At 42.3% G+C, this 13101-nt stretch overlaps 1 protein-coding gene across 3 annotated transcripts in view; it reads right to left on the reverse strand.

Moving 5' to 3' along the window:
• Positions 1–13101, reverse strand: part of popdc1 (popeye domain cAMP effector 1) — a 37569-nt gene that overhangs the window by 22054 nt on the left and 2414 nt on the right. For all 3 annotated transcript variants that reach the window (XM_085997727.1, XM_085997728.1, XM_085997729.1), the window contains exons 3-4: positions 10359–10483; positions 2451–2638 (exon numbers count right to left, since the gene is read on the reverse strand). In XM_085997727.1, the coding sequence (XP_085853853.1) occupies positions 2451–2638; positions 10359–10483 (313 nt within the window). The remainder of the gene's footprint in view (positions 1–2450; positions 2639–10358; positions 10484–13101) is intronic.

Below are 13101 nucleotides of genomic sequence, written 5' to 3' on the forward strand. Positions count from 1 at the left end.
CTTTGTCACTGTCACAAAGGATGTCATTTGTGACTTTGATGAGAGCCGTATCGGTATTGTGGCAGGAGTAGAAACTGGATTGGTAGGATTCAAACATGGAGTTGCGGGAAAGATGGGCACGGATTCGGGAGGCGACAACACGTTCAAGGACTGGAGAGGATAGGGAGGTTGGAGATGGGGTGGTAATTTGCAAGGACGGAGGGTTCAAGGATTGTTTTTTTGAGAGGGGTAATGATGGCAGATTTGAAGGAAAGGGGGACAGTACCTGAGGAGAGTGAACCATTAACAATGTCAGCTAACATGGGAGCCAGAAAAGGAAGCTGGGTGGTCAGCAATTTAGTGGGAAGAACTCTTGATACCCTTCCCTAACAAAAATCTGTTGATCTCAGTCTGGAAAATTTCAACGGCCCCAGCCTTTTGGGTGAAAGAGATTTCCAGTTTTCCACTAACCTGTGGAAAAGTTCTTTCTGATTTCACTGCGTAATGGCCTAGCTCTAATTTCAAGATTAGGCCTCTTGTTCTGGAATCCCCCGTCAGAAGAAATAGATTCTCTGCATGTACCCCATCAAATCCCTTTATCATTTTAAATATCTCAATTAGATCATCCCCCAACCTTCGGAACGCAAGGGAATACAAACCAGATTTATGCAACCTGTCCTCATAATTTAAACTTTTCAGCCCTGGCATCATTCTGATGAATCTGCACTGTAACCCCTCCAAGGCCAATATCTCTTTCCGGAGGTTAGATACCCAAAACTGAACACTGTACTCCAGATGGGGTCTGAACAAGTCTCTGTACAACCAGCATTCAGAAGCAGCCAATGAACTGGTTGTTCTTTCAAAAATATAGTTCTCTGTATTATGTAACTGAAGCATCAGTTCTTCACTTTTGTATTCCAACACCCTTGAGATAAAGGCCAACATTCAATTAGCCTTTTTGATTACTTTTTGTACATGTGCACTAGCTTTTAATAATTGGTGCAGATGAACACCCAAACTCCTTTGCTCCTCGTCTCTCATCATTTAGAAAATATTCCGATTTTTCTTTCTCGTATACAAAGCGGATGACCTCACACATCCCCACATTGAACGTAATCTGCCATAGTTTTGTCCATTCACTTAGCTCTTTTGTGTGCCCTTATAGCTGAAGGACCCTCTAGCATGATCTGACAGGGAGGGGCAGAACTTATGGGGTGTAGTATTTAAGATTTACAATTATAAGTTAGCCCACTGGCAGGCGGTGAATATTTCACCAGCTTCAAACTTCACATTTCATCCCATTCCTCCTTAGTTGGACAGTGGCTGTGATCTAGTTTTCAGACTTTCCATATTACTGCTACCTCGGAGATGAGCATGGTGCATTAAGTGGAGATGCAGGTGAGGGGTATTCACCACATAGGACATTATTGCCTCTGAGTGCTGGAGATGGCGTCAGAAATGGAAGTAGAATATTTCACATGGTGCAGTGCAGAATTTATCAACCAACTGCTTAAAGGTCCCAATCTGATCCTTGCGGAGGAGTAGCTATTATTTATAATTTTTTTTGGCTTTAATTTACAGCTTGGCCTGAATAAATTAGAATTGTACAAAATCTGCACTGGATGAAAACCAATTAGTGGGTCTGCAGGGCTAAACAGTCTGGATGCAGGGAGGATGTTTCCCCTGGCTGGGGGGGTCTAGAACGTGGGGGTCACAGTCTCAGGATACTGGGTAGAACATTTAGGACTGAGATGAGGAGAAATTTCTTCACTCAGAGGGTGGTGAACCTGTGGAATTCTCTACCCCAGAGAGCTGTGGAGACCAAGTCACTGAATATATTTAAGAAGGAGATAGATTTCTAGCCACAAAAGGCATCAAGGGGTAAGTGGAGAGAGCGGCAATATGGTATTGAGATAGAGGATCAGCCATGATCATACTGAATGGCAGAGCAGGCTCGAAGTGCCGAATGGCCTACTCCTGCTCCTATTTTTCTGTTTCTTTTTATATGTTTTTTCTAGACACAGAGTAAAATGTCAGTTTGGTTCAGTTGATAGCACTCTTGCCCATCAGTCAGAAGGTTCAAGCCCCACTCCAACGATTTGAGGGCATAATCTAGGCCGACACTTTAGTGCAGTACTGAGGGACTGCTGCACTGTTGAAGGTGCTGTCTTCTGGATGAGATGTTCAACTGTCTCCCTGTTCAGGTGGATGTAAAAGATCTCACTCATTGATGAATAGCAGGCAGTTCATCACCACCAAACAGATTAGCTGGTCATTCATCCCCTATGCTTTTGCAGGATCTTGCTGCGTGCAAATTGGCTGCTGCTTTTGCCTACAAAGGTGACTGTAATTCAAAAAATAATTCATTGAATGTAAAGTGCATTGAGATGTCCTGAGGATAACATAATGCACTATATGAATTCAAGTTGGTTTTTTTTAAATACAGAAACAAGAGTTTGTTATTGACTTACTTTCCCTTTAGCAGGACACTAAGTCGATCGTCAACAGATGTTTTATCTTCTGCAGCATAAGTCTGATCCTTTTTAAGAGTCATAATACTGCAGAACTGTCCAGTCAGTCTTTGGAACAAATCTGGAGGGACGTGAAGTGGCGCAAACAATCTCCTGTAAAGCACCTTGAGCTCCTTATCAAGCTTAATCTGTAATGCAATAATATGGTTAGGTGCAATGCAATTTACTCATTTCCGTACACCACATGGGCAAGTTTAGATACATGTACACAACTAAAAAATTCAAACTTTTCTATTTAACAGTCACTGTTTTGGTATATTTGTGCTCAAAGTGATGGATGATGATATTGGGCAATATAAATGTTTTCCTTCTTTACAACTAAAGTCAGGAAGAAGCACTCGCTGTAACAGCAAAAAAAAAGTACTTTTTTTTTTAAATAAATGGGAGGACCGGTGATAAACTTTTTAAACCTTGCTATCCAAGGGGTCTCAGGAGCTTCAGCCCCTATGATCTCAGAAAGTATTACTGGCTGCATTGAAGTTGTTATCTCTTTCTCAAATCTAGCTGGTATAATATTGATCTGAATTTTCCCCAGAGGACCAGATTTGGCTTCTTTGTTATACATCACGAACAGTGATATAAAGGTAAGGGGCTCCTAAATGGGGGCTCTAAATGCTTTGAAAATTTTAGAAGTGATTTCCACCTCCACTCTTATGGTCCAAATAGGAAGTGAATACTTCTTCCAGGAAAGATGGAGACTGGCAGGAATAAATTTGGTCTCAGACTTGTATCTTAATGGCCATATGTGCAATGGTTGAGTTGACAAGCAGATATGAATTAATAACCAAATTAGATTGTTACTGCTTAAAGTATTGAAAAGTATGCCCCGAATTTACTTTTATTGAATGAATGATATTAAAGGGCCAAAGCTCATTGTGCAGGAAGCCACCAAGGTTGGAAACAGTAAAAGAGATGGGGAGGTAAATAAGGATGCAGTGATTACGTGACACCAATCTTTAAAACCCTGAAGATTGTAGAAAGAATGGAAGACTGAGGGAAGCTACGGGTTCCACAGCTTAGAAATCATGGGGAAAAATAAACTGAGATTAGCACATTATGCAAAGAGTCTTGATTTCAACAGTGGAAACGTGGGAGAAGCAAGTGTCTGCAGGACGATGTACTTGGAGCCTAGAAGGAATAATGACCATAATAGTATCTACAAAATGGGAGAGAGACAAGAAAGGGTGCGACGGGGAGTGAATGAATACTAGAAGTGACATTTTTAGTATACCCTGTTTAGGAATTTTGAGATGGGTCCTAAAAGCGATTCCACAGACATGTCAATAAATGAAGAGTAGTGATAAATGAAGAAAGACTAAAAATGAAGCCACTGAAGGTCAGGGATGGTGGACATTTGTCAGACTTCCAAGGGACGTGAAGTGAATTGAAAGAAACAAGCAGCAGTAATTTACAGCGGGTTCTCCAATCTCCACCCATAACTTCAGCAGAAACCCCAAACAAGTGGATAGAGTTTCAGACGAGTGGATGAAGTCACTGATATGAAGGAATTGACTGGGAAAGATGACAAGAGATCTGGGGAATCACAGAGTTAATGAAAAAGAGGTAGAGGATGTCTCAATTACAGCAGAGAGAGAGTAATGAGAGGAAACTAGATAGTCATCAACTCACCTTTGGTGGGAGGCCATATCATCATAATCTACTTAGAAGTATATTTAATACAGACAGAACTGGCTTGTACATATACTTGCTTTTCACCTATCTGACCTGGGTTCAAAACCAGCCCAGATTAATGGGATGCTAGCTCTCTCTATCTGCTAGCAAGGATCTATGTGAAATGGGTTCAGGCAGTCTCATGGGCTCATAGCACAAAGTTAATTCACTACCAACTGACAATGTTACCCAGACAAACCCAAGGACAGTTGGTGAGGGAAATGGTAAAATGTCACACTACTGCCCTCCTGATGTTGCAACTGATCCACTGTAACTGGGCTATACCTGACCTGGGAGTGCTTGATGCTGTCACTGAGTGCCTGAAGTGGAAAGCATTCCATTACCCAGCATGAGCATCCCTACATCGGTGAGCTTAAAAAAAGTGTATCTGATGCCAGACCCCAATTAAGACTTTAGTGATATCTAAGGCAATGACAGATGTTTCATTCAACTGTTCAAGAACAGAGTTACAGAGATGTGTTACATAAACACCATGATGGCCAGTGGAATGATTATGCCAGAACTTTCAAAGTGATGGATAATTTGACAGTGAACAGCAGCTTTCAACAGTTTAGAAAGTACTGATGTAAACCTACAGAGCCGTATCTAGAAGGGCAAGTGGGGCAACCTTTTTATTGGACAAAAGTGAACCAGAACTTCCTTTTAATAAAAATGCCTTTAGCAGCTCCAATAGTGGATTTACAGAAATTACAAGCAGAAGGTAATGTTGGCTTGAGATGCCTCAGACTGACCAAGGCAGGTGCAATGGGCAGATTTTTTTTTTTTTTTTTTTTTTTTTTTACACAGCCAACAGAACAGGCATGAACCAAGATGTAGAGAAACCTGACCGAAGAGGAAATAAAAGTTGCCAGGTGAACTTAAACAATAGATTTGCTTGACTGCCAAAGATGTCGCTAACTGGTGAAAATTCTTTTATAAATTACAGAAGTAAATAGCTCAATTTTTTTTATTTTTTTTTATAAAAAGGGCAGGGCTGGAACCAATGTCCTAGGGGGCGTGTTTGCTAGTGCTCTGGGGGAGGGTTTAAACTAAAATGGCAGGGGGTTGGGAACCTGAGCAGGGAGACAGAGGAAAGGGAAACAAGGATAAAAGCAAAAGATAGGAAGGAGAAAAACAAAAGTGGCAGTCAGAGAAATCAACGGTTTAAATCAAACGTGGCCACAGTAAATAATAATTCTAATAGGTCCAAGAGCGTTAAAAAAACAAGCCTGAAGGCTTTGTGTCTTAATGCGAGGAGCATTTGTAATAAGGTGGATGAATTGGCTGCGCAAATAGAAGTAAACGAATATGATTGGTTGGGATTACGGAAACGTGGCTCAAGGATGGCCAAGGCTGGGAACTCAACATCCAGGGGTATTCGATATTCAGGAAAGATAGGTAAAAAGGAAAGGGAGGTGGGGTAGCATTACTGGTTAAAGAAGGGATTAACACAATTGTAAGGAAGGATATTAGCTCTGATGATGTGGAATCTGTATGGGTAGAATTGAGAAATTCTAAGGGGCAGAAAACGTTAGTGGGAGTGGTATATAGACCGCCAAACAGTAAGGCAGAGGTTGGGGATGGCATTAAAAAGGAAATTTAAAAAGCGTCCAATAAGCACACAGCAGTCATCATGGTTGACTTTAATCTACATATAGATTGGGCTAACCAAATTAGTAATAATACTGTGGAGGAGGAATTCCTGGAGTGTTTACGGGATGGTTTCCTGGACCAATATGTCGAGGAACCAGCCAGACATCAGGCCATCTTAGACTGGGTATTATGTAACGAGAAAGAATTAATTAGCAATCTTGTTGTACGAGGCCCCTTGGGTCGGAGCGATCATAATATGATCGAATTCTTCATTAAGATGGAGAATGAAGTAGTTGACTCAGAGACTAGGGTCCTAAATTTAAATAAAGGAAACTACGATGGTCTGAGGAGCGAGTTGGGTAGGATTGATTGGGGAATGTCACTCAAAGGGTTGACGGTGGATAGGCAATGGCAAACATTCAAAGACCGAATAGATGAACTACAGAATTTGTTCATCCCAGTTTGGCATTAAAATAAAACAAAAAAGGTGACTCAACCGTGGCTAACAAGGGAAATTAGGGATAGCATAAGATCCAAGGAGAGGACATATAAATTGGCCAGAAAAAGCAATAATCCTGAGGATTGGGAGCAGTTTAAGATTCAACAAAGGAGGACAAAGGGATTAATTAAGAAGGGGAGAATAGAATATGAGAGTAAGCTTGCAGGGAACATAAAAACTGACTGTAAAAGCTTTTATAGATATGTGAAGAGAAAAAGATTGGTGAAGTCAAGCGTAGGTCCCCTGCAGTCAGAATCAGGGGAATTTATAATGGGGAACAAAGAAATGGCAGACCAACTAAATACATATTTTGGTTCTGTCTTCACAAAGGAGGACACAAATAACCTCCCAGCGATGCCGGGGAACATAGGGTCTGATTAAAGGGTGGAACTGAAAGAAATCAGTATTTGTAGGGAAATGGTGTTAGGAAAATTGATGGGACTGAAGGCCGATAAATCCCCAGGGCCTGATAATCTACATCCTAGGGTACTTAAGGAAGTGGCCCTAGAAATAGTAGATGCATTGCTGGTCATCTTCCAGAACTCGATAGACTCTGGAACAGTACCCATGGATTGGAGGGTAGCTAATGTTACCCCACTATTCAAAAAAGGTGGTAGAGAAAAAGCAGGGAATTATAGACCGGTAAGCCTGACATCGGTAGTGGGGAAAATGCTAGAGTCCATTATAAAAGATGTAATACAGGTAGACTATCCCTTATCCGTAATTCCGAAATTCGAAAACCTCTGAAAACCAAAAGTTTTTTCGTGGAGCGTAACTAGAGTATTTATGGTCTATATTTATCCCACTATTTAATTTACCAAATTATTACTGTACAAATAAACTGTAATACTATTTATAGTCTTTATTTATCCCACTCAGTGTGAATATTCATAAGGTTCGCTGCAGAAATATTAATGCGTTTGCTTACGGAGTGCTGCCCAGACCCCCGCTAGGGTGTTACATACTGATTCTGAATACCATTCTGAAATCCGAAAAATTCCGAATTCCGAAAAACATCTGGTCCCAAGGGTTTCGGATAAGGGATAGTGCACCTGTAGCAGAGCACTTGGAAAGCAGTGACGGGATCGGACAAAGTCAACATGGATTTACAAAAGGTAAATCGTGCTTGACTAATCTACTGGAATTTTTTGAGGATGTAACTGGTAAAATAGATAAGGGAGAACCAGTGGATGTGGTATATTTGGACTTTCAGAAGGCTTTTGATAAGGTCCCGCATAAGAGATTAGCGTGCAAAATTAAGGCACATGGGATTGGGGGCAAGGTATTGACTTGGATAGAGAACTGGTTGGTGGATAGAAAGCAAAGAGTTGGAATAAACGGGTCGTTTTCCGAGTGGAAGGCAGTGACTAGTGGGGTACCGCAAGGATCGGTCCTAGGACCCCAGCTGTTCACAATATATATTAATGATCTGGACGAGGGAATTGGATGTAATATCTCCAAATTTGCAGACGACACAAAGCTGGGTGGGAGGGTGTGCTGTGAGGAGGATGTCGTGAAACTCCAGTACGATTTGGACAGGTTGGGTGATTGGGCAGAAACATGGCAAATGCACTATAATGTGGATAAATGTGAGGTTATCCACTTTGGTGGCAAAAACAGGAAGGCAGACTATTATTTGAATGGCAATAGATTGGGAGAAGGGGAAGTGCAAAGAGACCTGGGTGTTCTTGTGCACCAATCGCTGAAGGTAAGCATGCAGGTGCAGCAGGCGGTTAAGGCGGCAAATGGTATGTTGGCCTTCGTAGCAAGAGGGTTCGAGTACAGGAACAAGGATGTCTTGCTGCAGTTGTACAGGGCCTTGGTGAGACCACACCTTGAGTATTGTGTGCAGTTTTGGTCGCCTTATCTGAGGAAGGATGTTCTTGCCATGGAGGGAGTGCAGCGAAGATTCACCAGGCTGATACCTGGGATGGCAGGAATGATGTATGAGGAGAGATTGTGTCGATTGGGCTTATACTCACTGGAGTTTAGAAGATTGAGAGGGGATCTCATCAAAACCTATAAAATTCTGTCAGGCCTGGACAGACTAGATGCAGGAAGGATGTTTCCAACGACCGGGGAGTCCAGAACCAGGGGTCATAGTCTAAGGATAAGGGGTAAGCCATTTAGGACTGAAATGAGGAGGAATTTCTTCACCCAGAGAGTGGTGAACCTGTGGAATTCTCTGCCACAGAGGGCGGTGGAGGCCAGTTCATTAAATATATTCAAGAAGGAGTTGGATATATTTCTTAAGACTAAAGGGATCAAGGGATATGGGGAGAAGGCAGGGACAGGGTACTGAATTTGGATGATCAGCCATGATCTCATTGAATGGCAGAGCAGGCTCGAGGGGCCGAATGGCCTACTCCTGCTCCTATCTTCTATGTTTCTATGACAACAAGAAAGCTCCTCCCAGCCCTCCAGCCCAAAGTGACTACCCTCCTCTGCAAGATAGCACCTGGCCACTCGGCAGGATCAAGATGACAAGCACGAGAGCAGAATTTCACCACATGGAGAAGCAAGCTTGTATCCTGTCATTCTGTATCACGGAGTACTGGAGCTTCACCCTGCTGCAGTTTCTTTCGATGGTTCTAGGAACATAGGAACAGGAGTAGGCCATTTAGCTCCTCGAGCCTGTTCCGCCATTCAATGAGGCTATGGCTGATCTGCGACCTAACTCCATATACCCGCCTTTGCCCCATATCCCTTACTACCTTTGGTTAACAAAAATCTATCAATCTCAGATTTAAAATTAACAACTGATCGAGCATCAATTGTCATTTGCGGAAGAGAGTTCCAAACTTCTACCACCCTTTTAAGTGTCAGCCATGGCTCAGTTGGTAGCACACTCGCCTCTGAGTCAGAAGGTTGTGGGTTCAAGTCCCACTCCAGGGACTGAAGCACAAAAATCTAGGCTGACACTCCAGTATAGTGCTGAGGGAATGCTGCACTGGCGGAGGTGCCGTCTTTCAGATGAGACGTTAAACCGAGGCCCCGTCTGCTCTCTCAGGTGGACGTAAAAGATCCCATGGCACTATTTCGAAGAACAGCAGGGGAGTTATCCCCAGTGTCCTGGCCAATATTTATCCCTCAATCAACATAACAAAAACCAAAAAAATCTGGTCATGATCACACTGCTGTTTGTGGGAGCTTGCTGTGCGCAAATTGGCTGCTGCGTTTCCAACATTACAACAGTGACTACACCCCAAAAAGTACTTAATTGGCTGTAAAGTGCTTTGGGACGTCCGGTGGTCGTGAAAGGTGCTATATAAATGCAAGCCTTTCTTTCTTTCATGCGTAGATGTGTTTCCTAATTTCACTCCTGAAAGGTCTGGCTCTAATTTTTTTAGACTATGCCCCCTAGTCCTAGACTCCCCAACCAGCAGAAATAGTTTCTCTCCATCTGTTCCCCTTAATATCTTGATTCTACTTCAAGGAAGTAGGAATCTGTATTAGTAATAGCCCTGGGTATTGAATGAGGTGCAGTAAGATTATCATAAATTCACGATTTATTAGCTGAAAAATCTTCCCGTTAGCATATTTGTAACTTGTGTTCCAAATAAGAATAGTTTTCTAAGAGGGAGTCTTGCCATTAATACTCCTCCCTTAAAAAAAACTTTAAAAGATTATTTTTTAATTGAAAAATTTCTCTCCATAAATGAAGCTTAAAAATGTGGTTTAATTTCTTCCACCCATTAGGGAACAATCCAAACACAGGAGGCAGCTGGTCATGTCACGTCACATTTCCCAGCCGGAAGAGAGCTGGGATGTGTCATATCCACCAATGGGTACTTATCGTTTTTTTTTGTCCTGAATGCTGGTTCCACCCAATGCTCTGATGCAATTTAAAAAGTTCAGTACTGGGCAAAGACTTTATACGTAAAAGATCAAAAGTAAACAGCCAAGGAGTGTAATTTTCACTGCTCGCATACTGGTTAATGCATTCATGTAACATTCCTTTATGCACTCTTAATGCAGTTGCTAACCTATTCATATCCTAAAATAGCACACGACGGGATTCTGGGTGAATGCATTAACCGGCACTTTGTCAGAGGAAATTAAACCCCAGAGTGGTCTATACTTACAGGCCTCCTTTTGTACAACAGATAGAGAAAATGCATCATGTTGAGAGCAAGAAACAGAGAGTTCCAGATCATTATGTCTAAAGCACATCGATAAAGTACTGCCCACACAATGAAGAATGCACAACCTGTGAATGGAAAAAAAAAAACAAATCTAGTCAACCTAAAATTCCCCGTCACAGAAACACAGTCTTCTCGAGGTGCAAAGTACAGGAAAAAAATCTAATGGGAATGAAACATATGAAGATACAGAGCTATAAATTACTATAGAGGACGTGCTATACAAACTCATGCGCTCATTCTCTCTACGGAGACAGTAACCCATTTAAAATAAATGATAAGATCGCCAGCAGTCATTTTCAGGCTGTACAGAATAATAGATGACTGGCAGCAAGTTAGAAAGTCATGAATGTTAGTTTACAATCAGAACTCGAGAGCTTTAATTACCACCTTAAACTCGCTGCTGTACATTTGTGTAACTGTTTTAATATGTATGATTTTCAATCTCACTAGAAATACTAAAAAGGAGAAATTTTCCAGAGAGACTGCTTGTTGATATCATTACACATCAACCTGAACAATTCTTACTACACAGAGTCAACCAAAATAAATGGTTATATGGCAGGTTGAGCTCTGATGAAAAGTTAATTGACCTGGAACATTGGAGGGCAATTTTAACCCAACGCGCCAGACGGGAAACCCACGGGATCGGGTGGAACGCTCGTTTTACACCCCGCCCAATATTTCTCTCTATTGACTTCAATGAAGAAAAACAAATCGGGCGGGGTGTTGAACACCAGCGACGCACCCGATCCAATCAGTTTCCCGACGGGGAGGTACGGTTAAGTTAAAATTATCCACATTTTCCACAGATACTGCTGAGTGTTGCCAGCATTTTCTGTTTAGATTTTAGTTATATGGCGGGTTGAGCTCGTGAGGTACGGTGCGGCACAGTTGAAAGAGCAATAAAAGGTGACCATGACAAAGAAGGAGCAAGCCCTTTATTAACTGGTGCCGCACTTACACCAATTCTAGAAATCAGAATATAGCAAAATGTCCGCAATTTAGAGAGATGATGTGGCAGGCACACGAGGTAATGTGATCAGTATGATAGCTTTCAACACTAGCCTTAGTGTATTCTTTTTCTACAACCTGAGATACCAGTGAAAAAACTGATTTTGTGATATGAAATATAGAAGTACAGAAATATTGGCCAGTGCACACGTGCAGTAAACTACAGTATATATTTGCATCCACTCACATTTACACTGGGTGACGGGTATAGCCCCAAAATTACTGGCAGGTCACGCGTCACCAGAAGTGTGCGGGTAAAGACTTCTGTGCGCCAACTGGCTCACCCTGTCCGAGGTCCCAGGGTCAGCAAATTTATATATTTTGGTTGGTTGCCCACGCCATTTTAGCACAATTGGGGCACCTATTCCAGGTGAGTGGATGTGGAAGGAATTTAACTGCAGCACTTGTCGGATGGTAACGGGGCTGGCCCAGCCGGATGATGCTCACATTAGAAAGGCTGAAAGACCCCCCCAGACTTGCAACTTGCCACCTCAAGAAGCAGTCATCTGCAAAAACACACCGTAAAAATTGCCGGGCCCCGCGGGCTTCCACCAGGAGTTTAGTCCGGGCACACATTGTGTACCTGCATGAAGCAGGTGCAGAGTGCACTGGGCCACATGAAGCCGCATTTAGGATGTCCAATATCAGTCCCGCCTCTTCCACTGTCTACGCCACAAGAGGAGATGAATAATATGCACCCTGCCCACATACAGTGGAATTTTGAATCAGAGCAAAAAGGGGAGGAAACCTGGCAGAAACGGGTTCCATCCCATAATTTCATCACCCCACCCCCCCCAGATTTCTTGCTTTTCATACTACTAAAAATCACAGGAATTACTATCCCCACAGTTTTAACAGCTAAAACAGCTCAATAAATTTCTATAGAAGCCATAGGCTGTATTCATAGAAGTTTAACATTACTAAATTTAGAGGTGAACATGACTGAATCTGGGGAGGTGAAAATTCAAATAAATGTTAGCTTCAATGGTTTTCAACTTGCTTTGAAAGCTATCCTGTGATACTAAGTTCCACTTGCTGACACTTAATCAGTGAACTATGTGAACCATCTGAATTATGCCGTGGAAAGGACAACTTCCATACAAGGTAACTGTGCTGAGAAAATGGCCAACCAGGTTTGATACGAGCACACAACAAGCACAAGTATTAAAATCGCAGCAGCAGTGTTGAAGGAAAGAACTGTGTTTATATAACATTATATAATTTCTTTTAAATTCAGCATTATTCCACCTTCCTTCAGCCACCAGCTTTGTCTGGTCTGCCCATGCCATTTGCCCCATCCCACATCTGGCTTTCTACATTTTCCATTCTCCCGGGTACTGATTTCCATTCATTCCCCTGTGGTCTCCATTCCTCACATACCCTTCTAATCTGCCTCAGATACCCCGACCCCCCCCCCCCCCAGCGCACTCTTCGAATTCTAAGCATGCCAATATTTGAAATAGCAGCTTTGCCACTGGCACACTGCACGCAATGCCACGGGATCGCCAGCAGAACTTATAAATGAATCTGATGAAGCTAAATTTGAGGCATGCCTCACCCAAAGCTGTCGATTTTCAGAACAGATGACAGCCCAGAGAGTCCAAGTGCATTCTCTGGTATCCTTAATTTAGAAGGAAGTCGATGATGAGATGGAAATAAGGAGAATCCACTC

Source organism: Somniosus microcephalus, chromosome 9 (assembly GCF_052327205.1).
Source record: "Somniosus microcephalus isolate GS21.2 chromosome 9, FLI_Smic_1.0, whole genome shotgun sequence".
Lineage (NCBI taxonomy): Eukaryota > Metazoa > Chordata > Chondrichthyes > Squaliformes > Somniosidae > Somniosus > Somniosus microcephalus.